The sequence below is a fragment of the Mastomys coucha genome, unplaced genomic scaffold, assembly GCF_008632895.1.
Source record: "Mastomys coucha isolate ucsf_1 unplaced genomic scaffold, UCSF_Mcou_1 pScaffold22, whole genome shotgun sequence".
NCBI lineage: Eukaryota > Metazoa > Chordata > Mammalia > Rodentia > Muridae > Mastomys > Mastomys coucha.
The window spans coordinates 32,624,402-32,652,326 of record NW_022196905.1 but is presented as its reverse complement, the minus strand read 5'-3'; the positions used below and the strand labels follow the sequence as shown (position 1 = coordinate 32,652,326).

Below are 27,925 nucleotides of genomic sequence, written 5' to 3'. Positions count from 1 at the left end.
TTTAGGGAGGGCCATGTGTTTGTATTAATTTAGAAACAAACTCTCATGCAGTTGATCAAAATTAAGCCAGCTCAAATATTAAACTACAAACTAAAATGCATTTGTTTCCAGACCCAGTAACTCTGAACAGGAAAAAAAAAAATGTAAATGGATTGATACACAGATAGCCAGGAAAAAGTTGTACACAGTCATATAAATTACAGACAGGAAAATGCTTGTTATGAAAAACTCCATCACTTTAACCCAAACTTGGATCACTTTCTTCTAAAACACAGGGTCTCAGCCAAAAAGAGCTCAAATAATTTTGGATCCGATTGGAATTGGCTAAGGACCTGCTCCAGTTACCTTGTGCGGTTGATTTAACTGCTCTCTCTCAGCCAGGAAGAGGGCAACTCCAGACACAGTCAAGACAAAAGGCATCCTTCTGGCCTTTGTCAGACAGTGTTTGCTCAGCCCTGCCCTTCACAGGTGGCTGCGGAGCCCCCTTGTTCCCCAGTCCCTTCTCCTTTCATGAGGACTCAAGCTAGATCTTACAATAGACCTCAAAGAGGGCAGCAGCTGCGTGCATCCGGTAGAAAATGGAAAAGGGCATGGCCAGGTTGACCACAATTATCCAGGGTTCAAAGCCAAAGACAATTTCCTCCAATCCGTTGTCATACTCTGGACGGCAGCCAAAGGCAGGGGGGATCCAAAGCTGAAAGAGAAGAGGCATCCTTCGTCTCCACTTCACCACAAACCATACAACCTTGTGCTATGGCTTCACTGGCAAGGTCTCCAAGGTGCACGTGCTCAAGGCCTGGTCCCTGGCTGACGCGGTACTGCAAGTTAACTAGATCATGAGGGAACTAAAGTCATCAGTGTGGGCTAACCCAGAAGAGAGACATGGCTGAATGGACTATTACAGGATGAGAAACAGAAGTAGGTAGGTCACTGGGGATCACTCTGATGGACATATCCCGTCCCCAAACCTGTATCTCTGTCACTTTGCTGCTGAGAAGTAAGCTGCTCTCCTGAGCACCTCCACCATGATATTCTGTCACAGACCTGTAAGCAACAGAGCCAGCCAACCATGGACTGAAACCTTCAAAAATGTGAGACCAAACCATCCCTTCCTCTATGGAACTGTTGCCCCAGTGTAGAAAGGCTGACCCTGCGGTTAGAAGCTTTCGAGATACCTGAGGTCCCCACTCAAATTCCAGGCACCATGGATGCCGACCCAGTGTGAGTCACAACGGCTGGGGGTGATTGTACAGCGTTCCTTGTCTCCACGGGAACCAACAAATCTATGAGCTTTCACTGAACTCTCTCCATCCATCATTTTGCACTCAGACCCAAATAAACTCATCCATCTGTCTCTCTCCATTCCAACAGCCAAGGCAGCAACTCAGTTTTCTCATCTGTAACTTTAACACTCCCTAGGGGGCGCTGATGAGAGTGACCCACAAAGGAAGCCAACAAAACTTAAAGCAATAAACAGATGTTCTTGCCACTCAAAGAACCTACACACTGTCCTCACTTTCTTCTCAGCTTCCTCTCCTCTTCCTTCCTTCCTTCCTGACCACTCTAGGATACCTGGGGCCGCTCAATGGTCCTGGGTCCTTTCTCTTAGTGCATAGTTCTGTCTCTGCCTCCTGAGCTAGAGCATGCAGCCTTTAGATTAGCTGTCCTATGCTTATGCTTAAGTCACAAAGAGGGAGGTTTCAGGCCAACAGCCAAGAAGAACTCCTGTTTGCTACCCAGCCACCCACAAAGGGGTTGAAGCCAAATCCCCAAAGGGAAGTCTTGCAGCCAATGGCCTACAGTCAGGCTAGGGTCGTGAGCAGACAGTCTGAGCTCTCCGGCTCACTACCTGGAGAAGCTACAAGATAAATACCCGTGGTTTCAGGTTGCTCTATTTGGGGTTATTTCTCACACAGCAGCAAGTGACTAATACATCCTGCCTTCGTTTTCCTCTTCACTCAGAATTCTCTCTGATGTATACCCTGTCCCACCTTTTCTCTGGCTTCTTGGACTTGCAAATGGTTTCACCCTTCCATCTCAGACCTTTTCTGACCAACAGCCCCCTCTTCTGGCTCTTCATTTGCTCAGACTCTTTAAGAGTCTGCCTTCTCTTCTTCCTGCATATGCCCTCTAAAGCTGTCACCTAGACCTTGGTCATAAACACCAGTTAGAGGCCTTTGACTTCCACCTAACCTCTCCCAACTGGAGTCCTGCACATATTTCCCACTGGCCACTCAAGTGTTTGGCGCACATCTCAACTCTCCCTGCCTTTCCCATTTCCCCTCTTACCAGCATCATCTTCCTCCCAGATGCTCGCCCAGAGCTCCCAGCGTCACCTGTGTCTTCCCTCGGCCTCTCCCACATCATTCCACCACCCAATGCACAGGGAGATAGATGCCTCAGTCCTTCTGTGAGTCTCCACCTGCACCCAGTAAGGACATCCCCCTGCTGGCCTTCCTTTGTCCACTCTACCCTAGTGGTCCATTTCCACTCATTTGTCGGGATGGGAGGACTTCTTGTTTGTATCACAGTCCCCATGCCTTGTTGGGGAAAGGTGAGGACAATATTGGTTGGTTTAAAATACTGAGGACTGGAGAGACTGTCAACCAGAGAGTGCCTGCTGGCAAGCATGAGGACCACATAGAAAGCCTGGCTGGGAAGTATGTGCTTGTAATGCTAGAACCGAGGGTCTGCGGTGGGAATCGCATGGGGATCATGGACCAACTAGTCTAACTACCTGATTAGAACAGGATTCAATGAGAGATGCTAGCTCCCAAAAACAGGATAGTGAACAAATTGAAGAAGACATCTCAACATCAACTTCTGGCTTTCATACATTTGTGCACACATACACACACACACAGAGAGAGAGAGAGAGAAAGAGAGAGAGAGAGAGAGACAGACAGACAGACAGACAGAGAGGGGCAGACAGAAAGACAGAGACAGACAGAGGCAGAGAGACAGACAGACATAGAATAATAACAGCTTGATGAAAATTACCGAGATGTTGCAAAGGAACAGAAAGGCCGTGATGTTTCTGAGCAGCCTCCTCTTCATGCCTCCCTGAAGGAAGTCCAGACATCGGGTTGTCCCTGTAGCTCCTTCCCAGCCAGCTTCCTGCTCCTCTTTGCCGCACCTTTGCTGCAGACACAGATTCCCATTGACAGCAGGCGACCCGTCCTGGGCCATCCCCTGGCTCCCGAGAGTGGATGCAGCCAATACGGCAGCCTCACCACTGCAGACCGTGACCACACGCAGAGTGCGCACATCCTCGGGGACCCCCTCCGGCTCGAGGTGCACGGACTCGATGATGAAAATGTTCTGGACATACTTCTCCACGATCACCAGGACCGAGTAGGGCAGGTTGTACCAGGTGTAGGGTGGGCGGGTCTCAGCGCAGGCGATGGCCAGAATGGAGCCCCAGGAGAGGAGCCAGGAGCCGGAGGCTGTGGCCACCAACAGGTCGACGTCCAGCTTGCGGGCCGGGTTCTTTGACTCATCCAGAGACTTCTCATCTACCCTGTAAATCCAGCTTCCGACTAGCCCCGCGGCCCCCATAAGCAGCAGCACCGTGATAGCATACAAATAAAACATGATGAGAGCTGACTCGCTCCTGGACTTGGAGCGCCCAATGTGGATCATGTACACCACAACCACTGCGATGGTGGCAGCCAGCACTGTCAGGCCCAGCACCGAGCCCACCAGGACCCCGTCAAATCTGCACTGCATCTTCTGGTGCCGAGAGCTGTCCACCCTGCGCCCGATGTTCTTCCACAGCACGTAGAGCATGGTCGAGGCCAGGATCTGGTACTCGATGTTGAAGGGGTACAGATAGTAAATCCCATGGGAGAGGGCAGAGCAGAGGGCAGGCGGTGTGCAGTTACACTGTGGTGTGTGGTCATCCAAAACTAGGGCAGTGGGCAGAGCACAGAAGACAGCCATCAGCACAGGCAACAAGGAGACTAACAAGCCCATCAGCCTGATCCTCTCACCTACACCCAAAGTGCACAGGAGCCATATTTAACATCATGTTTAACGTCATGGTTTCATAGATAAAGAAGCTAAGACTCACACCTGAATAGCATCAGCCACGGTCTATCCGTATGTTAGCATATAATGACACTTTTATAAAGATAATCGTAGAGATTTACTGGTCACCACATAAAGATGGTCCAGAGCTACCACTCAACTTCAAAAGCTACAGAGGGTTGAGACTATGACACCACCTGTGTAAGAGAGAGGGGTGTCACTGATAGGTTGGTCCATAAGCTGGGGAAAAGATCCTCAAGTATATGAACCAGAAGGGTAGCAGATCTTAATTCCCTGTGCTAATTTTCTCTGAGAATGTAGTGTGTGTGTGTGTGTGTGTGTGTGTGTGTGTGTGTGTGTGTGTTTAGACTGTGGCTTTCAGGGCTCTGTGGGAAATGCCCCTTCTGACTGGAAAAAGCTCTCACCTAATCGCCGCTAACATGGCATGAGATAGCCCACAACTTTCGATCTCTTTGCTGCCTCAGACACATCACTTTTCAGTAGCTCAATGTCTCCATCCATTAACAGTTAATACTGCGCACATCAGAGTAAGGCCACATCAGACTTAATGATTGCCTGAAGTCTTGCCAGATAGTCAACAAGTGCCTAATAAAATCCAGGAAGTGCCTAATAAAAGTTTGCTTCTATTATGAAACTGTCACTGCTTTGGATGCATTCATTACCAAAGAGTGAATGAGGCCAGCGACAGAGCACCATCCCCACAAGAGGGCTATAGGAGTCACTCGTGCAGCCTGACACGGCCATGTGTCTGCCCAGCCCCACTTACAGAGGGCTCCGGCCAGAAGAATCCTGGGAAGCACAGGACTCTCAAGTCTTCTTACTTTACAAAGAGGAAAAGCAGGCCTAGAGAGATTGGATAACCCCCAAAAGCCACACAGCTAGCACTGATGAGAACAAGAGACAGATTTAAGTCTTCCACTTCCCAGTGCACTGCGCTCAGCTCTGCCTTTTTAGTCCAGGTGTTCTCAGGCAGATGTGGTGATGTCATACATGCTTAAGGACTCCAAGAGGAAGATCTGAGAATTAACCCTGCCCCCCAGGCTGTCTCCTCAGCAGAGAAAAGGAAGATAAAGATGAGTGAGCCTAAATAATGAGCCAAATGCAGCCAGCTAAAAACTTTCAAGTGCACACAGGCTTGGGTGAGAACTCCCAGGAGCTTTCAGACCAACCTCTCAGAAGAAAGATTTGCTGAAAGAGGCCTAATTAAAATGCGAACAGAGAAGACCACCAATCTTCCACAGTGGAAAATAGGCACAGAGGTCTCCAGCCAATGGGCTGAGAGAGACAGACACCCAAATGATTACTCTGGGCTGCCACATACCCAAGCCAGGCGAAGCCTATAATTACTCCCTTGGAGAGGGAGAATGAAGGCCTGTGGGACTAGAGAAACGGTCCACAGCAAAGACTATCCACTCAGGTGGCTCCCCGGGGACCTGGATGGTCCAGCAGGGGGAAGGTTGCTCACCGATGGTGATGTTGCCGAAGCCCAGAGTGATCAGCCGTTCCTTGTGCTCATTCAGCTGGTGTTTTGACTCGTTCAGGACACTGTTGGCCCACAGCAGCAGGTTTGTGAACACTGAGTGAATCACCCCGAACCTGAAAAGCACGAATACCAGACACATTTTCTTGAGTATCCTTGGGAAAGTGCAAAGCCGGAGGGTAAGACAGAGACATCCCATGCATGCGTGCACGTGTGTGCATACACACACACACACACACACACACACACACACACACACACTCTTCTTTCGGCCATTGGTACAAGTGGCTGAGAGTCATAGCATCTTAGCATTCTGCCTTCACCTTGAGCTTGCCTGTCTTCAACTCATTATCTGTGGGACATCAAAGACAGTGCATCTTGGGAGCACACATACAGGGAGGAAATTTTACTAAAGGCAAGCAGTTATGCTCAGATATGCCCAGAGCCTGTCCTTCTCTGAAGGGGACACAGAGAGAACAATGAAGTAGACAGGGAGGGTTGGTGGACTGTGGACAGCAGGTACACCCTCACTGTTGGCTGACCAACCCAGAAATTGCCAACCATTCCCTCTGCTTTCCCATCTGTCCGAAAAGGCACTAAAATAATCCACACACACTGGCTCATGGCTTCTTTTGGAGCTAGCCTTGGTCATTCTTTCTAGGGGCATATAATATATAGTGTTTGGTCAATTACTGAAAAGCTTTTGCTTATTTGATGATGTAAGAATGGTAGTATAAGATATAAGATAGTAAAAGCCTGTTTATGGACCCCTGTTCCTGTCAACATTATCACCTTTAACAGTCGTGAGCAAGGACATGAAGGCTGAAGACTGTATCCATCATCTTGTGATCATGAGCCGACCAGCATGGGATGAAGCTCCAACCCAGGGAAGAGGGCAGAGTGTATAACACAGAAGAGTGTCCAGGGGACACTTTGAGCTGCTGGGATCCCAGCTAGGCTCAGGAATTCCCCCACTGTCACACCTAGAGTCCAGTGCCACACTGGAGTGATGGGAAGAATCTTAGTCCAGAGTCTTGCTTGGCATCACCTCTAAACCACAGCACCTCATCAGGAGGAGGGCACACACAAGGTAGATACTGGACTCTAGGGGACATAAGGGACGGGAAGGACATGTGGTCTCCATGTGATTCCTGCCTGCTATGAATTCCCTGCATCCCAATGTGACTGCAGGTTGAAGTTGTATCCACCCAGGTAGTTTCTCAGCAGTCTATAGACTCAAGCATTCTGGCTATGTAGGGGAGGCATCCTAGGTAGACTGGGAAGGAGAGCCTCAGGGCTGCTGTGGGTATCCCCTGTCTTACCCAGGGGCAGCCCTGTGTGCTTGCCTATCCAGCTTAGAGGCCAATTTATCCATGAGTATCTGTGGCCCAGGCCACTCCTACCTCTCAGACCCTGATTTTCCACCCAATCCGAACCCTGGCCTCTCGAGCCAGTGCCTTTCTACGCAATATGGCCACCCTTGACATCTGCCCAACAGCTAGAACTAAAGCAGAAGTAACAAACAACATGGGTGCCTATCTGTCTATCAGCCTGGCCCAGTGCCTGCCTTGTTACTGCAGCTCACAGGCAGCTTGCTCTATATAGCCTAGACAATGCCATTGCCTCTGGCAGGTGGCTTTCCTTTTATTACAGTGCACACAGCTGCTCTTCTGTCTCCCCTCTCCCTGTTCCATGCAGCACTGCCCAAACCTGAGCCTGCTGAAGCCAGAGAAGCAGTGTGAGGTCGCCAAAGGTCATGCTGTTTGGCCATGCACCACCCTGAGAACCATAGCCTTCTAAGGCCACTTTGGAAAAAAAAAAAAAGTCCTTCAAGCTAAGGACACATGTCATATCCCAAGCTAATTTCATTATCAGTATCCCTGTATAGTCAAGAATGACCCTTGACCTTCTGACTCATAGCCCATCTCAGACTTTTGAGTCTGTGGTTTACAGCCAAGTGCTATCGTGCCTAGTTTATTCAATGCTCGTGATTGAGTCCGGGACTACAAATGCTAGAAAAACATTCCACCAACTTTGCTGGCCCCAAGAGTGATCAGTGATGGCTTTTGGAGGTCCTGGATCTCAGTGACTACCCTTGAGGGAACCAGGTGAGCACATTTCAGCCACTGCCCACCTTACCCAGGAGGTGGGCCTTCCTGACACCAAGGTTAAAGGTTACTGCCAAAGCCACTGCATGGGCCACAAGGTGGATGAGAACGCCATGGTGCCTCTCACGCAGCCAAGGACACCTCCGAATCACCACCGCCCACCCCACGGCCCCAGACCATTCACCCTGTGCAAACTGGAAAAACAAAGGACGTACTTGTTAGTAGACTCAATCTCTATGCTTGCAGCCTTGGAAGCCATTCTACCCAGTGATCGAATGTCAAACCAATCTGCTTAAGGCCAGGGGTCATCTCAAATGCTGGATGGAAGGAGTTGATTCCCCCATGGAAAGGGCACGCAGTACTGGATCTTTCCATAGGGCAAGTGCTGATTCTGTGATCTATCCATGCTTAGTCTGCCCTTGGAGAGTTTACTCCTCCTTCTGGACATTCTTCCCTTGACCACATAATAACCAGGGAGAAGTGGCGGTAGGTTCAGCACTCGATGAACACAAGTCATGCACTTTGTATTAGTTATCCTCAGAGGTAGATCACCTCCCTGTTCCCCAACTTACAGCTGAGTAAACGGAGGGCCATGAAAGGGAAGTGGGTGACAGCAGTTCCCACCCACAAATGGGTGGTGACAGTAGGATCCCCACCCATTCCTGTCTTCCAGGGATGGCTTGGAAGGAACTGAAGGACTGGGAGGGCTTTGCTTTGGGTACGGAGCAGAAACCTGCACTCAGGGTTTATAGACCCAAGACGATGCTAGTCTTGAATCTGGTTTGTTCTAACATCTAATCTAAACAAACACCAACCAACATGTAAAGCAATTAATTGCAGTTTTTACCTTTCCAGTGTTTTGAAAGACATGATAATATCCTTGGCATGGCCCCAGAGAAAATAGACCTAGATGGAAGTAAAGGAAAATACATTAGTGGGGAATATGCTGTTCTGTTTGCAGACTTGAGAAGTTATAAAACTTGGGAAAAGCAGATGGCTCTCCTTGTCCCAGAAGAGCTGTTCTCCACTGGAAATAGTGATCCAGTGAGAAGCAAGATGGGGTTTCCCAAGTCAGGAGGAAGGAGTGCTGCAATTAATTATGAACGTCTGCTGTAGATGGAGATCTGTATTTGGTTGAGGCTGTCTAATGAAAAGGTAGAGAGAAATGACTGGTGATAACTGCTGTGGATGGATCTGTGCTGCAACTGATTGAGAATGTCTGCTCTGGGATAGGCATATGGGCATCAGTCTGTCATGAAACTCACTAGCCTTTTTTTTTAGTCATATTTGTCAGGTTTTATCCAATAATTTTCCATTGAACAGCTACTTTGCACCAATGTTCAGAAACCAAAGGCTGACCACTTTCAGTGAAGAGTGGGGTTGGTTTGGGTTGGGCTCCTTTTGACTTCCGGTAGGCTATCTGGCCCCTGGCATGCCATAACTAACAATGCATGAGAGGCACAGATGTAGGCACAGGCTATCTCCCTGTGGATCTGAATGCTGGGACCAGGAGTGTTTCAGGTTCCAGAGTTCACATGGGTGACCCTGATTAAACAAAACAATGACCAAACCAAAATAAAAAGGCATGAGACTAGGAGGGGACTTGGTGAAAGAGAGGAGTGTGTTAGTGCGACTGTGAGGGGGATCAGGCAAGGTGGAAATGAATGTGGCCAGAGTGTGTTACACACATGCATAAAACTGTCAGAGTTTAAATATGATTTTTAAATCAGAATATTTGGGTCAAGGAAGGCTAAAAATAGAAGAGGAATATGTCACATGGGAGACAGTTCAATTAGTAAGGTATTTGCTGCACTGAGCCCAATCCCCAGGACCCTCTGTGTTGACATAAGAGCCGACTCCCCACAACCCACTGAGCAGATAACCTAGCTGAATTACCAAGCCCTAGGCCAATGAGAAATCTGCCTCAACACACAAGATACATGGTGTCGGTTGTAGTTAGCATCAGCTGTCGACTTGACACAACTCAGGGTTGCTTAGGAAGTAGAACCTCCATTGCGGAATCCCTTCCATCAGATTGGCCCATGGCCAAGTTTGCGAAGCATTTTCATACTTGCTAACTGATGTAGGAGGCCCCATCCCACTGTGGGCAGTGCCATCCCTAAGCAAGTGTGCCTGAGCCATAGAAAACAGGTAGCTGTGGGCAAGGGGAGTGGTTAAGAGCACTAGAGGCTCTTCCACAGGAACAAGATCTAATTCTCAACACCCAGATGGCAGCTTGCAACTGCCTATAACTCTAGTTCCCAGGTTCTAATTCCCTCTTCTGGCTTACATGAGCACAGTCATGCAGACAAAACACTCATACACACAAAATAAAATAAGTTGTAAAGTAAGCAAGCTAGAGAGAGTAAGCTAGTAAGAAGTGTCCCTCCATGGTCTCTGCCTCCAGGTTCTTCCCTTGAGTTCCTGCCCTACCCCTCCTTCGATGGTGGACTATAACCTGTAGGCCAAATAAGACCTGTTGCCAAGTTGCTTTCGGTCAGTATGTTTTTGCATCAACAGAGAAGCAGAATAGGACAGATGCCTCCTAAAGGATGTGCACATGCCTAACCATGCATACACACACATGCACATACACATGCATGCATGCATACACACACATACACATAACACATGCACGCATACACACATGCACATACACATGTGTGCATGCATGCACGCATACACACATGAACACACACACACTGGCATGTCAATGCTCATAGCAGCAGTGTTCCCAACAGCCAAGGGGAGGAACCACCCCCTTGCCACTGACAGATGGATGGATGGACAAAATGTGGTGTGCACACACAGTGCTATATGATCTAGCTATCAAAAGAGAGGAAAATTTCTATTTCACGCTACAACAGGAGGCAACCTGAAGACATCACACAAGGTAAAGCAGCCACAAGGGAGCAGAGAAGGTAGGGCTGCACTCGTACGGTTGTCTATCGACATTGCTGGTTGTCTATCGACGTTGCTGGTTGTCTATCGACGTTGCTGGTTGTCTATCGACATTGCTGCTCTAGTCTACCTTGTAGAGACAGACAGGAGAGCGGTGGTTGTGGGGAATGGTGGGTGGGAGATTGTTCAAGGAGGAGAGAAGTTTCCCTTACAAGATGAGAAGGCTCTGCAGGTGGATAGAAGGGATGGTTATACAGTAAAGTGACCATGCTTAACGCTACAGGACGATCCACTCAAAACAGTCAGGACTCTAAGTACTGTGCTCCGACCACAATTTAAACATGAGTAGATTTTTATTATAAAAAATATCTGGTTCTCTTTAGTCATCTTGTAGCAAAGCACACAGTAAGTGTGTGCCCAATGGCCACACAACCCTCAATTGGTGGACTTACCAAGTGCTTAAGTTTGGAAAATAGAGATCTCCTCCCACCAATGTGAGTATTTTGAGAATATACTTCTGTCTAGGCCATTCCTCTGCCTATAGCTCTCAGTGGTTCACAACTTACCTGCAGATGGGACCCAACCTTTTAGGAGGAGTCCTCAGCTTTCACTAATACTCGCTACATACTAGTCCTGTGCAAAGCCCAACTCCTGCTCAACACCTTTGGGCATTACAACAAGGCCATGCAGAGGTCCCAAGATTGTCCCCTCTTCCCAGACAGCTCCTGTAAGGGCCAGGGAGAGTAAGGTCATGCTAATGACCTCAGCCAGCACCAGGCAATCTGGCCAGAAGCTTAGAAACCTTAGCGAAAGCCGTGACTCCAGACTGAGCCACTGCTTCCCTCAGCTTCCCCCAGCCCACACCTCCTCTCTCGCCTCACGTGAGGAAAAAAGTCACTTGTCTCACAATGTCCTGCTCCTGTGACTAGGACCCACCACACAGCTCCAGCTCAGGGCAGTGTCCTGCAGACATAATATGTCACATTGGCCAGATACCCTCTTCTATGCTCCGCCACCCAGATCAGGACACTGAAGCCATACAGAGTCAGGTCATAGGATTTCTGCATCAGAGGAAGAACTATGTCTGAAGCTATCTGAAGCAGTTGGAGGCCCACATTTGATTGAAGATGCACGCTGTGGCTGTAGGGCTACACATGACTGAGAGTGTTATTTCAGTAGCATTGAAAGGCCAGGGCTGCTCTATTGAGACTCTTTAAGGAAAAGTATTTCCTCCTAGCCAAGGGAACAAAATCTCTAGCCTGGGTGGAGACCTAACATTTCAGTCACCATGCATGAACCCAGCTTTGTCTGTCAATAATCGCCTGGCCAAGGCACCACCCTTCAGGAAGGTGGGTCCATTTTACACGATGTTTTAAACATATGGGAGGAATAATTATTCCCATAATGAGATGATGTACTTTTGCTTCCCAGAATCCCTGTCCCCTGTGTGGTCACTAGAACCAATAGGGCTAGGTTAAGTTTGCCCATTTTTCTAAATTACTCGGAAAAATATAACACGCCCCCTCCTCTCTCTACTACCTCATTTTCCTTCTTTTGGATACTTTCTTAGTGTTCTTTACTTTCTCTGAAGCCTGCTTCCTCACGCAGCTGCCTGTCAGAGGCTATCATTTGACCTAATGCGAAAGGCATGCTTTTCTCTCTTCCTCTCCATCTCTCTTTTCCCGGCAGCTGCCAAGATCCACAGCTTTCTGGCTCTTTTGTTTTTCTTTTAAACTCTAATGAAACCGTCTACAAGCTTCCTTCTGAGTACTTTCTTTGTTTCTTTTACTAATGAGACTAACAACCCTGAGAGGGGATCCTAACTTAGCCAGAAATATGTGTCGTAATCTTGATGGGGTCACCAAAAATTCCCAGCAATAATATCTGAGGCAGATGGAAGGTTAAATTTGACTGAGAATGCCTGCTACAAGTGGGGAAAAGTTACTTCCTCTGAAAACCACAAGGCTTAGTTATCGTTTGTGGCAACCTGGACAAACCTGGAGGACATCGTGCTAAGTGGAACAGGCCGGGAACAGGGAGACAAACAGCACATGAGCCCACCATATATGGAATCTCAAAAATGAAGGCTTGAATACACAGTAGAACAGAGACTGAGTCCGGGGAGGAGTGGGATGATGCAGGCAAAGAGCCCAAACTGGCAAGCATGGAGGATGGTTGTCTAGAAAGCTGATGGCCAAGATAAGGGTTACAGCTGGGATATTGTGTTGTCTACTGCAAGCTTGCTGACACTGGCTTATAGGTGTTCTCACCACTAATAAGACCAAGAAGAGAAACAGGCACCAGCCATAACAATTTTCTTGACTAGAATCACCAACCATATGCTCATATGTGAAAACATCATTCTATATGCCTTAAATATGCAAAGTAGAGAAAGAGTAAAAGATTGATGATCTAGTATCTGTTAAATATGTTAAGATATGTTTGTTATTGATTAGCACGCTAACTGTCCATAGCTATGCCGTGCAGTGCACTTCCTAGTTGTACGGTGGGAAAGCACATAAGGTCTCTCTCTCTGACTCTCTGAGTATGTGTGTGTGTCTGTCTCTTGGTGTCTCTGTCTGTCTGTCTATGAGCTTTGTCTCTCTGTGACTCTGTGTGTCTGTCTCTGTCTCTCTATGTCTCCCTGTGTCTGTGTCTCTGTCTCTGTCTTTTTGTGTGTCTCTGTCTCTGTGTCTCTCTTTCTCTATCTCTCTCTGTCTCCCTCTCTCTGTCTCCCTCTGTCTGTCTGTCTGTCTGTCTGTCTGTCTGTCTGTGGAGGGAGGGGGTCGAGGGAAAACTTTGTGAAAATGATTCTCTCCTTCTACCTTTTCATGGGTTCCAGGGCTGTGACTCAGGTCTCCAGGCATGCGCATAAGAACCTTTTAATGGCTGAGCCACTTTGCTGGCCCATTTCTTTATGTTGATTCTATAGTTACTTGGAAATATTCAGTTCCTTTCTGCCATCCATAGTTGCCCCCTCTCCTTGTTGCAGAATATTAGAAGTTATTGTTCCTGTGCAGCTGCCCTCTCAGAGATCCTCACATACCCACAGCCTTCCCAGGCTCTGGCAGTCACTAGTGCTCTCTGCACTTCCACATGGTCAGCCTTTTCCTATCCACATATGAGCGAGAACACAGTGTTTGTCTTTCTATGCCTGACTGGGGGTTGTAGCACAAGCAGTTGGTAGAGTCCCAACCTAACATGCAAGAGGCTTACGAAGCATTGACCTGCCTCAAATCCCAGAACTTCCGAGGTGGAAGCACAGAGATCAGGAGCTCAGTGGCTTCCTGACAAATCTGAGTGACACGAGGTCTGTCTTCATAGTGGACTGATTTAATTTACTATAACTGTCCTTCCATTCCAGTGCGTTGCTGCCTGTGGTGGCATTCCACTAGTGCTGTGGTTGACAACTATTCCATTGTGGGTACAGAGCATCTTTCATCATCTGTTCATCTATCAATGGACATTGTATTTGTTACTTAACATCAACTGGACCTCGGTTCCTGATAGAAAGCACTTAAAAGAGGAGGGCTTGTGCTGGCTCAGTTTCATAAGGCCTTTGTCTTGCATGGCAGATTTCATGATGGTAGGAGTGTGTGACAGAGGCCTGTCACATCATGTCAGACCAGGAAGCAGAGAAAGAGACTGAAACCAGGCCAGACCCAGTGGCTGTACTTGTAGCCATCAAAACTCCAGCCCAGTGACCTACTTCTACCTGCCAAGACCTACCTTCTAATGATTCTATGATCTCTGAAAATAGTGCCTGCAGCTGGGGGACATAATCTCAATACACGAAAACACTTTGTGTGTCCTAAGAGCTATACAGACTCTGGCTATGCCTTTCCTTATCAGGTGACTCACAGCCATCAGAGAGCCCCACCGAGATCAGATGCTGCACCAGGGTCTATCAAGAGTCTCTGCAGTCAGGAGTCAGTTTGTCTTTCTATGCCTGACTGCGGGATGTCGCACAGTTGGTAGAGTCCCAACCTAACATGCAAGTGTTTTCTGCCTGTAAACTATGTGTTTAAAGGACATCTATCAAAATCCTTACTTCTTAGAGAAACCGAGTTCATCGTCCATGCTAAAAACAAGAAACTCATGCTATTCTAAAAGGTTCCAACCCACAAGAGGTAAAACAAAAGAGTCCCAGTGTTCCAGACAAGTGACAAGACCAGCTCATTATTCCTTATGGGAGCCTTGGAAACATGCTAAATTTGATTCCTGTCAGCTAGATGTGATGATGTGGGCTTTTACACACCTCAGGACACACTGCCCAGGAGCAGAGGCAGCATGAATAAACACCAATGGTTTACCTGCAGCAGTGTATGCACTGCATGGGTGACTGGGAAAACGCCCTCCGTGGCTGACAAGCACTCTGAGAATCCAATGAAGTATGCAACTTTCAAGCATCCCAGGACAATGGTGATAAATGCGAACAATGTGATGCTTCCTAGACAGGAGAGACACACGTGTGTTAGCATGCAAAGGGCCATCCCAAACAAATTACATAAGCCCTAGAGCATGTGGGTGAGAGATGGGTACCAAAACTATACAATGAGAAACTCAACATCCACAGGCAAAAGAATGAAACTGGAGCTTCCTTTATACTGTATGCAAACATTAACTCAAAACTATTCAAACACTCAAATACCAAAGTTAAAAAGGCAAAATTATTAGAAAAAATAAGATAATGCTTCATGAGATTGAATCAAGCAATGAGTTGCATCAAAATGAAAAATGTATGAACCATAGAACACTCTCAACCAAGAAAGAGGGCTCCAAAGCTGGGAGAGAATATTTGAAAAGTGTCTTTTGTGGTGGTTATGAAAATGACTCCCATAGGCTCATAAAAAGTGGCACTGTTGGGAGGTGTGGCATTGCTGGAGTGGGTGTGGCCTTGTGGAGTGGGTGTGGCATTGTTGGAGTGGGTGTGGTTTTGTTGGAGGAAGTATGTTACTAGGGATAGACATTGTGGTTTCAGAAGCCCAAACCTGGCCCAGTGTCCCTCTCTCTTCCTGCTGCCTGCCAATCCAGATGTAGACCTCTCAGCTTTGTCTCTAGTACCATGGCTACCTGAATGAAACCATGCTTCCTGCCATGATGATAATGAACTAACCCTCTGAACTGTAAGCCAACCAATTAAATGTTTTCCTTTGTAAAAGTTGTCATGGTCATGGTGTCTCTTCACAGCAATAAAACCCCAAGCCACAAAGACATCTGCAGTGTTAAATTATCCAAACAAACTTGAACAGACATTGCTCCAAAGATAATATTAAAAACAGCCACTAACTACAAGAAAAGATGCCCCAAACCACTAGAATTTAAGAAGAGGCAAGCCAAGACCAAGAGACACAAAGTCATCCCTGCCAAGATTGGTGCTATTTTTGTTAAAGGTTTATTTAAGTGTGTGTGTGTGTGTGTGTGTGTGTGTGTGTGTGTGTGTGTGCATGTTTCTGGGTGTGTGAATTTGCACCATATGTTTCCAGTGCCTTCAGACCAGAAGAGGCCATCATATCCCCAGGAACTGGAGATACAGATAGTTGTGGAGTCCTGGGAACTCATCGTGATTCTCTGCAAGTACTCCTAGCCCCTGAACCATCTCTCTCTAGCCCATAAGATAGATGCTATCAGCAAGGGCTGGATAGTTGGCTTGGTTTAGAAGCATTTTGCTGGAAAGCATGTGGACTTGATTCAGATCCCCATTACCCACATAAAAACTGAACTGTATCCCACAGATGGAGAGAGGGGAGATTTACATAGCCAGATCCCTGGAACTTGCTGGCCAGACAGCCTTACCTATTTGGTGATATAGTAGGCTAATGAAAGACCTATCTCAAGCAAAAGGGAATGGTACCCGAGGAGTAGCACTGAAGGCACCTGTCATCTGATGACCACATGCATGCATCCACATATACACAAATTCATATGCACAGGTGTAGACGTGCACACACGCACATAAATAAAAGTAAACTAGAAAGTTGGTTTCTTAAAACTCAGTAGGAAGAGTATCTCTACTAGCAGTCAGAAAAGGCTTTGCCAGGTAAGGTAAAGGGTTAAGCAGTTGTTTCTTTATATTGATGATTGTGATTGGAAAAGAAAAGCATACACAAACATGCATATAGAGGAGTCTGTCCAGAAATTATTTGGAGGGTGATGGGCAAATGCAGATCTGAGCAAGGAAAGCATTGATGTTGGACTTGTGGGCAGTATCTGGGCTTCTGGGCCCTCCTGCCTCCGGTGGCATGACTCACACATCCTCTCTCACGCACAGAGGAAACTGGATCGCATGTGTTGGGCCCTGAGACACGAAGGTGGGAGCCAGGCAGAAGTGATCGAATTACAAGACTGGCAGAGCAGCCTCTGGTGAAATGTATCGCAACAGCCCAGCTCACTCCTACAGCTCAGAGCCTTACAGAAATGATGAGAGGTCAAGAGGTGGCATTTTATTAATCCTGGAAATCTCCCAGGAAAATCAGGACCTCTATAAGAATGGAGATTCGATCCCAATGTTTTCAGATTGGTTGATGAAAAGGTTCTTTCTGATTGGGGGTCGGGGGGAGCGATAATAGTAACAGGACAAAGTAAGGCAGCCTGGTTGGGTGGCAAGAGCCAAGCCCTGAACTATGGGACCCTGGGCACCAGACAGGTGTGTGCATTCCTACGGGTCATCTCCCCAGTCCTGACCTCAGTTTCCCTACCTACTGAATGAAGATTGTCTACAGCAGTGATTTATAAACCTGAGCATACATCAGAGCGCCCTGGAGAGAGAACTGATGAATCTACTGTTGCTGGGCACCACACCAATGTCTTACTTGTTAGGTCTGAGGTGGGGCCTCAGTACCTCCAACAAGTCACCTAGTTGGGTAGAGGAGGTTGTCTGGGGGCCCCAAAGTGATGTAGTGTTTCCATGATTGACAGGACATTGGCTCTGCCATGAAACCCTCCCTGGCCCTCTTATTTGAAGGTCTCTCTTCCATCCATGCATCCATTCACTCTTCTCCTGGTACAGTCTGAGGACTCTTCCCACCTGAGTTTCACTGTAGTCTATGTGTGTCCCAAAGCGCATATGCAGGTAGCTCGGCACTCACTGTGATGATGGTGGGGGGATAAGAACCTTTCAAAGGCCAGGCAGTGGTGGTGCACGCCTTTAATCCCAGCACTTGGGAGGCAGAGGCAGGCAGATTTCTGAGTTTGAGGCCAGCCTGGTCTACAGAGTGAGTTCCAGGACAGCCAGGGCTACACAGAGAAACCCTGTCTTGGAAAAAACAAACAAACAAAAAAGAACCTTTCAAAGGGGATTGGATGGTACTCTAATCTGAAGTACGTTGTATACATGTGTGAAATGATCAAGGAGTAAATTTTTTAAATATCATAATTTAAAAGGCAAGCGTGAGGGCATAATGTAAAATATATAATTATAATCATAATGAAGTGGAAGCAATAGTCAGACATGAAAACCATAAAGCAGCTGAGAATGATCCAGACTGTCTTATTTACTAGGAAGCAAGGTCAGAAAGGTGGAATTAAAAATGAAATGGGAGAATATGCTCTCTATATGATGAAGTGGTTAGTGAGAGGTTAGGGGTGGGTGAGGGGAAGCAGGCGACACAGAAAGTGGGAAGGGAATGTCACTGTCAGAACACACAGCACTCAGAACAAAGAATCCTTCACATTACAAATGGTAAGACATAATGAATGAGGAAAATGTAACAGTGTATGTGGCTCAAAATAGAACCTTTGGCCAGGCAGTGGTGGGACACGCCTTTAATCCTAGGGCTTGGAAGGGAGAGGCAAGTGGATCTCCATGAGTATGAAGACAGCCTGGTCTACATATTGAGTTTCAGGCCAGCTAAGGCTCTATAGTAAGAGCCTATCTCAAAAAATTACAATAACAATTTGCTTTTATATCTATTAATAATTAAAAATGGAGCAGAAATTTTCCAAACCATAGATGAAATATGTGTGTGTTTCAGAACATATAGACAAAACATGTGAGGTCACAGAAGAATCAAATCACACAATTTTCTTTCTGTGTAAAACTTTGCCTCACCTGAAAAAAGAGCATATTTTTTTTTCTATCATGCCCTATGAGACAGTAAAATGGAACATGGCAGAAAAGTCTTGTTTTCTGCCATTTATTGATTGAGACCTTGGGTATTTATGTAACCTCTATGCCTCAGTTTCCCAGTCTGTAATATGGGGATAATGATTATGTTTCCCACAAAGCCTCGGGGTGCTGAGAAGACTCAGTGAGTCGTTCCATAGGTTTTCCCTGGAATACCCAGAAAGTTCTATGGATAGGCTGTTACCATTAATACCCTCTCTTCATTCCACTGAAGAAGAAAACTTAAGGAGTTGGAATCAAGTTGAGTGTCAAGGCCCCTAGGGTGGGCTGGATGGCCCAGCAGGTAAGAGTACCTGCCATGAGGCCTGAAAATCCCATATAATAGAAGGAAATACCCAGAACCCATACGACAGAAAGAAAAAGCCAATTTCTGTAAGTTTTCCTCTGACTGCCACATGCATGCTCTGGCACAGGCGCACACACACACACACACACACACACACACACACACACACACTGAAAAAATAAATAAAAAAAAAGATAATCGACTAGCTATATTACTTGACAATAATCCAAGATACCCAGCCATCGTTCTGCTGCTGGCACCAAAGACCCCTCTAGGAGTCTAGAGTACTGAACAGGTGGACAGTCCCAGAGTTAGTCTACCTCTCTACTCCCTGGAAAGATGATCCCACTGTATCATGACCAGCCATTATCTGGTCACCACTTGGGCATGCATGCTGGGAAGCTCATAATCCCTCACAGCGTGCCATCCATCACAGTGGCTACTGCTTGGGTTTGAATGTCTGTCCTTACATTGAAGTGCAGGATGCCTCCCAGAGCCCTTCATCCTCTTCCCTGGAGCTTCTGGCATGTTCCACCCTCCATCTACTCACTCACTGTGGTGGTTTGAATAGGAATGGCCCCCATAGGCTCATATATTTAAATGCCTGGTCACCAGGTTGTGGCACTTTTGTGACCTTGTTGAAGTGGCCTTGTTGGAAGAAGTGTGTTACTGGGGGGGGGGGGGTGAGCTTTGGGGTTTCAAATGTTTAAGCCGGATCCAGTGTCACTCCTTCTTCCTGCCGCCTGTGGATGTAGAACTCTCAGCTACCACTCTAGCACCATGTCTGCCTGTGTGCTGCCATGCTTCCCACCATGATAATGGACTAAACCTCTGAAATATAAGCCAATTAAACGCTTTCCTTTATAAAAGTTGCTGTAGTCAAGGTGTCTCTTCACAGCAATAGAACATTGACTAAGACACTCACCCATATATCACTCATACATTTCCCCATACATCAGCCCATCCACTTACACACACACACACACATACACACACACACACCACCCATCCATCTACACATTCGCCTATTCATACATCCACCAGTCCATTCACTTGTACATTGCCCCATTCATCAGCCTATCTATCCACCCACCTACACACAGTAAATACATATACACCCACCCATCTATCCATCCATCCATTCATCCACCCACTCATTAACCACCCATCACCCATAGCCTCCACTGATTCAACTATTCTACAGATACCATCTGGCCCTCATTACACATCAAGCCTGATGCTGAATCTCAGGACACTATGGAGAGCATATTCAGGAAGTGCCTGTACCTTCAGGAACTCACAGTCTGTTCGGCCTGGCAAACAGTAACTGGCTAATACAATCTCCTGCAGGACTAGTGCTGGACAGATGGTAGCCAGGTGTCATGGGAACAGTAACCCAAGGGTTGCAGTAGCCTGAAGGGGGGCAGGAAAGGTTTCCCAGACGAGACTTGCTTCTTAAACACCCAGGGCTCCTCTGAAGCTGACAGATGAAGGCCTATAGTGTTTCCTACCATGAGACTGCCACATCCATCTGTCTTCTGGGCTCAACATCCTTTCCTGTCCCTGGGGCCACTGTCCTAAAAATACCTATGAGACCCCTACAGTCCTACTTCCTTTCCAAAGAATGCTAAACCCTGCATGTAAGTTATGGCTGTAAAAAAAAAAATGAATACATGCAATAATCCCTAGCACTGCATAAGTCAGGTGTGGGAGTTCATGCCTGTAGTCACAAGGAAGGTGGAGGCAGGGGCATCAAGAGTTCAGTATCATCCTCGATACACAGGAAAGTTAAGGCCAGCCTGGGATGCACGGGGGTGGGGGAGCGCCTTTTCAAAAGAAAAGGGAAAAGAGAGCAAAAGAGAAAAGAGAAAGATTGGGAAGGAGAAGGCAGGGGAGGTCAGGGGAAGGAAGATGAAGTGAGGGCAGGGGAGGGGAGAGGAGAGGATGGAAGGAGGGTGGAGCTAGCCAGATGTAACCATGCTTCTGGAAGAGTCTCAGGATCGGTATTGCTTTCCCTGTGTGCTCGTCTCCCAAGCTTAGCTAGGTGCACCTATCTCGATTGTCCTCTTTCTTAATAATCTGTGATGGGTCCCCATGAAGGATGGGACAAAGCTAAAGTCTGGTGCCTGCCTTGTTGAGTTCTCTGGGGGTCAACCTCAAAGCACCCAATACTTTCCAAACTCCTCATCTGCCCCCACCGTGTGCATTTTACTCCTGACTTCTTTGTTTCACAGCAATAACGTACTTACCTCTAAGCAGTTAATATGCATAAAGTCCCTGATTCTCATGATAACTTGGTATGATAGACAACATAATCCCCATTTTACAGGTGAGGCAGAAAAGTGAAGCTCTATGAAAGCTTCTACAGAAGCCATGCTTCCATGCATCATTGTCCACCACCTTCATTGTCTTTTTGCTTCTTGCCCACCTCTCACTACTCTGTACGAGGCCATGCCAGGCGATGCAACTCTACCTTGAGGGTCCAGTAGCACAAAGCTGTCAGGGTGGACTCTCAGCCTAGGCCCCTGAGTAAAAATCAGTTTGACATCGCCCCAGCAAAAGTCCAAGCATAGCAAGGCTTCCTTCCCCACTGTCTGGGGGCAAAGGTCCAAGATCCTCCTGCTCAGAAGTCAGAAGGAAAGGGGAGCCAGGATGTCACCTGTCGGTCACCTGTACTGTCATGCTGTCGCATCACCCACACCATGGCTTATTTCCAGAGACACAAAGCTAGCCTCTTCTGGAAGTACTGTCAATGTCACCAGACAGTGACACCACAATCTCAATAACCTCCAGACGTGAGAAACTCTGCCCTCAGGGAATGACAGTCAGCACAAGAGCACACAGCCATCTCTAGGAAGTCCCCGGAACAGCCACATTTACAGAGGCAGAAAGCAGACTGAAGGCTAAGAGAGGATGGGAACTGATCACTCTCTGTGATCCCAACCTGGTGGCACCCAACCTGATACACTCTAGAATGAACTGGGAAGGGAGTCTTGATGCAGAATTGTCTTGATTGTCTGTGGACATGCCTGTGAGAGAACTGCCTTCATTGAGTTTGGGAGATTCAGTCTAAATGTGAACAGTACCGATTTGCATGCTGGACTCTGCACTGAAGGAAAAGAGAGAAAGGGACAGAGAGATCTCAAAGAGAGACAGAGACAGAAATCTCAAGCTGAGCACCAGCATGCGGGCATGCTTGATTTAATCCATTGCTGTCTGCTCTTGAGTGTGGATGTGATCAGCTAGTTCTTTGAAGTTCATGATGATGTGACTTCCCTGCCAAGAGGGACTGTAGTCTTAGTCTGTGAGATTCTGAGCTAAATAAGCCTCCTTAAGTTGCTCTGTTGGGGTATGTGATCGAAACAATGGTCACGAAAGCTAAGACAAAGTGCTAGGCACACAAGTCCTTAGCTGTGCAGCTGGCGGCGCACACTGAAAGTCAACAATGAAAAGGGGGCAGTAAATTTGAAAGAAAGCAAGGAGCGGTATATGAGAGGGCTTGGAGAGAGGAGAGGGAAGGAAGATATGAGATGATTACATTACAAATTTAAAAAGTAGAAGAAATCATCATCATCATCACCATCATCATCATGAGCAGCAGCACTTGAATTGAACTGAAAGCTGAGAAACCATCTCAGGAAGTGGTGCGGGCTCCCTACGCCAGTGACAGGAACAGAAGCCCAAGCAAACAAAAGCATCTGGAGAAGCCCTGCCTTCAGGAGAGCAAGGCTGTGGTTTAGATGAGCCTCCATCCTGAGATGCAAAGTGGAGCTCCAGGTGAGGCCTCATGATTGCTGTACCTGCCCTGAAGTCTGCAGATGACAGCCAGGACAGATGGCAGGGACAACCTGCCCTCCCTTGGTTCTTCCCCTCCACCCCCATTCTCTTCTCCTTCCCCTCCCCCTCTGTTCATGGCCAACCTGCCCGATGACACCAACATACACACACACACACACACACACACACACACACACACACACACACCTTCAGTGTGCCACGTGGATAGCTTCCTTCCCAGCAGGGACCTTTGTGTTTCCTGCCTTCACCTTGGCAGCTTGTCCTACGACCACCCCCAGACCGGCCTTTCATAAGGCAGCTCACATCTGTCCCCTTTCTTCCAGTCTCTTAGGAGCAGTACTAATCTCAGGCCCCATGGAGCCCATTTCCATGGATGGCCTGTGGTAGCACACTGGACAGAGCGCTGGGAAAACTCAAGTTTAAATGTGCCTTTAAAAACAAAAACTGAAAAATCTGAATTGTAGAATAAATTCAGGGGTGACTCCCCCATTCACAAATCAGCTCTGATGAGTCTGGCTTCCCAAACACACTTACTAAGTATGCTTGTAGTCATCAGTATTTCCAGAATTTGGATTCAAAGGACTTCTGATTTTAAGACAGACAAGAAACACGGGGAAAAAACAACAAAAACAAAACAAAACAAAACAAAAATCCTCCCAGCCTCATCCCATTCTGAGCAGGCTAGCAATGAAGAAAATCAGGAAGTGGTGATTAACTGATAAGAAGGCTGCTCACTGGCTGCTTGGGGGGCAGGCACAGGTTCCAAGGCTACGGTCATCCCTTCCAGAGGGACTCCTCCCTAAATCAGAAAGACGGAGTTAGACCCATAGTACAACATTGCTATCAATTATTTAAGTGGATCAGTACTTTTTTATTCCACAGAAAATAATTCATCCCTCACAGGAAGTAGAATGGAATATTTCCTGCTCATAGAGGTACCTTGCAGATCAAACCAAGGCCTACAATTTCCCACAGAAAACTTCAGTGCCTGGAGTTTCAGGGCGGGGGTCTCTATCCCAAAGCATGAGCCTCAGGACACTGCCCTACCCCTGCCCCCAGACAGGACTGAGACTCCGCCACAAACCAGTCTATCCAGCTAAGAGTCCAAAGGAAACCTCAGTCCCTCCTGGGGCCAAGGTACTTCCTCTTGGCACCTTGGTAATGGTAACCGACTTTTTGCTCCCAAACTTTCTACAGGAAGGGCCAGCTCATGGTCATCTTCCTGCTCCTCCCCATGACGTAGCTGTGATTCTTATCTAACTCATGTGAGAGCTTGAGCTCAGAAAGCTGAAGGAGACAGAAGTGGGGAGTACAAGACGACACGGCTTTGCACAGTACATGTGACTCGCTGGAATGGGGGCATCACTATGGGGCCACTTCCAACGGGTCCACACATCCTACTGCCTGGGATCCCAGAGAACCCATGCCAATTCCCTCATTCTCTGTGGTAGCATCCTCCCAGAACCCCACTCTGGCCTTTATAAGTTCTTAGGCCAGCCACTCAACATTCCTTGAGGACCTGACTGACTCTCTGAGCATCTGGACACCATCAGCCCTCCTGCTCATCCTCCTCCTGGGTACCATTTCTTGAGGTTTGCAGTTTTCTCTGTGGGAGTCTCCATCTGCCTAGCCTACTTCATCTCTACAGGCTGTAGGAAAGACGTGGAGTGCGTCCACAGGGAAACCTTGGAAAATAACAGGGCCAGTCAGAGAGAAGAGGAGGGAAGGATGGAGGGAGGGGTAAAGGAAATGAAGGAAGAGGAAGGGGGAAAGAGGAAAGAGAGCCACAGGGAGGAAGCAAGAAAGGAGGAAAAGGATGGCAAGGGAGAGAGACAGGAAATGAGGGAAGAGAAGAGGCAGAAGTCGGGGGTGGGGGGAGAGGCTGGAGAAGAGCTGAAGGGAAAAGAGATGGAGGAGGGAGGAGGTGAGTGAGGGAGAAAGGATGTTTCTTCTTGGGAAAGGGTGAAAATGTCAACATCCTGGATAAGAGTACCAGGCTTGTCTATGTGATGTTGAGCCCCCAGCCGCCATTCATAATCCACAAACCCACGAGCTCTCGCAAACCTCCATTTCAGGAATGTAGGCAGTTTGTGGTCGTATACAATTTTCTTGGAGGAGAGAAAAACTGATTTCTGGATGTCTCTATTCAAGGCAAGAGGGTGATTTCTTATGGCAAGGGCGCTGGAATCACACCTTTGAATTCTTGCCTCATGGCCCCCTCTGGTCCAACCCAGCCTGAGATCCCCCTTTGCAGAGAGGCTCAGACTGGAGCTGGGGTCGTAGAGGATATGCCTGAGGTCAAGCGTGCAAAAACTGGGGAAGCGGCCTCTAAGGGAAATTACAGTCTAAGATGAGAAAGTGGGAGGAGGCACCTTTGCCCTGGATCCCGTCTGCTCCCTTTGCCCTGGATCCCAGCCCTCTCCCTTTGCCCTCGTGTTTCTGCCCCCCTTTGACCCATTTGGGTCTGTTTTCAATATGGGCAGCCCCTCTAGCGTGCAGTGAGGTCGTCCCTCAAGACTATGACCTCAGGACTCCCCTTCATCCTCTCAGCCAGGCCTATGTGGCTCTCTGGACCAAGCATCACAGGCTCCCCCCACTGGGGCGAAGAGGCAGCTGCCTGGAGTCCAGGCCACAGCAAGAGAAGGAGTGTGGGAAGAAACACAGAAAGGAGCAGTAGGATACGCTTCAGACTCCGATGGGGGTGTGTGTGGGGGGGGGGTTAGCACAGGTGTGGAAAGCAGGACAGAGGGAAGGGTGGAATAGCATTCCAAGAGGAGGAACAGAATATGCAAAGACCTTGGGGTTTTCAATACAAACTGGAACTCAGAGTCTTTCACAGCCTAACACTGAGGGCTGAGGAAAGAGTTTATCTGAGGCCAGATTATAGGAGCCTTGAGCGCCAAGAGGGAGAGAGTGGCCTGCAAGCCCAAGCCTGAAACATTATAACAAAACTTTCAGCAGGAAGATCTTTGAGCAGAGCCTAAGGCAGACAAGGGAAACTCGAGAGGAGGGCGGGAAAAGAGAGGAGGCATAGAGCTAAAAAGTTCGCTCTCAAGTAGAGGCATGGAGGGCAGCGGGGCTGCACTCACCGCGGAGCCAGCGCGCACCCGCATGCGTATCCTTGGGGCGGATGAGGCGGCGCTGCATGTAGCTGCGACCCACGTACCACAGCATCCAGAGCAGCTGCAGCAGCATGAGCGCAGTTAGTACGCACAGCAGGTCGCTCTTGCCCACACCCGTCGCGTGCACCGCCCAGGCCAGCAAGAACAGCAGTCCCGCCACGAACACATTCAGTCCATACTGGCTGCTCAGTGTCTCCGCCAGCTTCTGCGGGACGCTGGCGCCGCGCCGGGGACTGGAAGCTTGTGGAGACCCCCGGGCTAGGGGAGGCGGGGGCGGAGGACACGCCGCGATCCCCGACGGTGCGGCATGTGAGGAGCCTGAGGATGCTGCGGGAGAAGAGGGCGCGCCCGGGCCCCCAGGCATCTTCCAGTCTGGTCCCCAGGCGGCTGCTCCTGCCCCGCACGTTGCTCCTGGCTCCTGTCCTTTCCCCACGCCCTCTGGGCACCAGCCGGTCTCGCCAGTGCCCTCAGATCCTGCTCTCCTTCAGTACTCCCTGCCCTCAGGTCCCAGCCTCTGGCCTCCCTCCCGGAGTTCACGTCCTGCAACCCGTTGCCCCAGCCGCTGCGCCTCGAGCCCTGCTGTACCTCTGCCTTGCCTGTGCCACCCGCACCCCACCCCCGCGCCCAGCCCGCCTACCCCACCCCGGCTCCCCGGAAACGTGGGACTGCAACAGGTGCCGCCCGTCGGATCTGGGGCGGGTAGGGAGGGGTGGGATACGAGGGGACACACGGAGTCGTCGGAGCCAGATCAGAGGGTTGCTCAGGGCGTGGCTGCGCCAGGGTTGTGTCCCCGACCCCTAGACTTTTGGGTCGAGCGTGCATGGGTCCTTCTCATCTGTGTATCCTAATCCCTGCGGCTATGTACTGGTGCTTTTTGCCTCTGCCCTCGACCTGTGAGTGGCTCAGAGTAAAAAGCGGGGCATAGGCATCTTTGGGGGTATCTCCGTTTGTCCCTTGTGGGTGCCTGTGTGGGGACCTAAGCGAGAGCCTCGACAATGGCTAAAACTGGTGTCACTACACAAAAAGTCATCCCTCCACATCCTCTTCTGGAGATGCTTCCAGAGGGAGCTGAGCAGGTGAAAGGGTCCCCAGTGGTCCCGCGGTCTCGAGAGTCCAATTGCTTCCGTTTCAAAGCTTTTCACTGAGGCAGTCCCCTAGGCGCTCCGCTCCGGTGCCAGGAGGAAGCGCAGCGGATTTCTGCGAAAGAGCGTCCTATGGTTGACCGTGACCTGGAGGAGAGCCTGGACACATCAGTGTGGTGCGAAGGGGAAGGGGAGCAATCAGACTCGGAGAGGGCAACGCGGGGCAAAGCACAGGCAAGCACAGGCCGAGATGCCCGCTCCGCTTTGGTTTTAACGTTCTGCTGTAGCCGATTTCAATTTCTTCATATTTTAACAAGGAAGCCACGGGCTTTATTTGAACGACACCCTGCACACGGACACGGAAACCGCTGGTGATGACTGATAAAGGGGGATGGGATGAAAGGGGGCAAGAAGTCTGGGCCCAAGGAGCTCTGGAGACTTGCCTCGCCTTCATCATTAAATTCACTTGTTCATTCATTCAATTTATAGATAGATAATCCACACTGAGATATTTTCTGCACTTAGCCATGAGAACTCAATAAAGCCAAATAGATGAGATCCTACAGCAGACAGCTGTTTCCTCGGTGCCCAGGGGAAACTAACCTGCAAGCCTAAGGCAACCCAGCCTTTCCAGGAGACACAGGCACTCTAGGAAGCCAGCCCCCTGCGGAGAAGGCTGGGAGGATCTCAGGAGGAGACAGCATCTGCGCAAGCGCCATGCTTAGACTAGCTATCTTGCAGAAAGCTGGAGGCAGGTGGCGAGGGGCTTCCACTGTGTACAAAGAATGATTGAAATAACACCAGCGGGATACCTCTCCAGGTAAAAACACTTGTCACCAAGCCTGACAATCCGAGTTGGATGCCCAGCCCCCACATGGCGGAAGGAGAGGGCAAATTCCTACAGGTTTTCCTCCAACCTCCATAGTTCCACAGCGATATGCCCACACACTCAATAAATAACTAGATAAATAAT

General features: G+C 48.6%; 1 protein-coding gene across 1 annotated transcript; it reads right to left on the bottom strand.

The window, feature by feature from the left end:
* Otop1 (otopetrin 1) lies at positions 1 to 26,234 on the bottom strand. Its single transcript, XM_031339623.1, has 6 exons — positions 25,838 to 26,234; positions 14,853 to 14,989; positions 8,486 to 8,544; positions 5,516 to 5,646; positions 3,001 to 3,908; positions 1 to 694 (listed from the first exon to the last, which is right to left on the bottom strand). Exons 1-6 carry the CDS (start codon positions 26,232 to 26,234, stop codon positions 524 to 526), a joined length of 1,803 nt encoding a protein of 600 aa, XP_031195483.1. The 3' UTR covers positions 1 to 523.
* Positions 26,235 to 27,925: the final 1,691 nt, after the last annotated feature.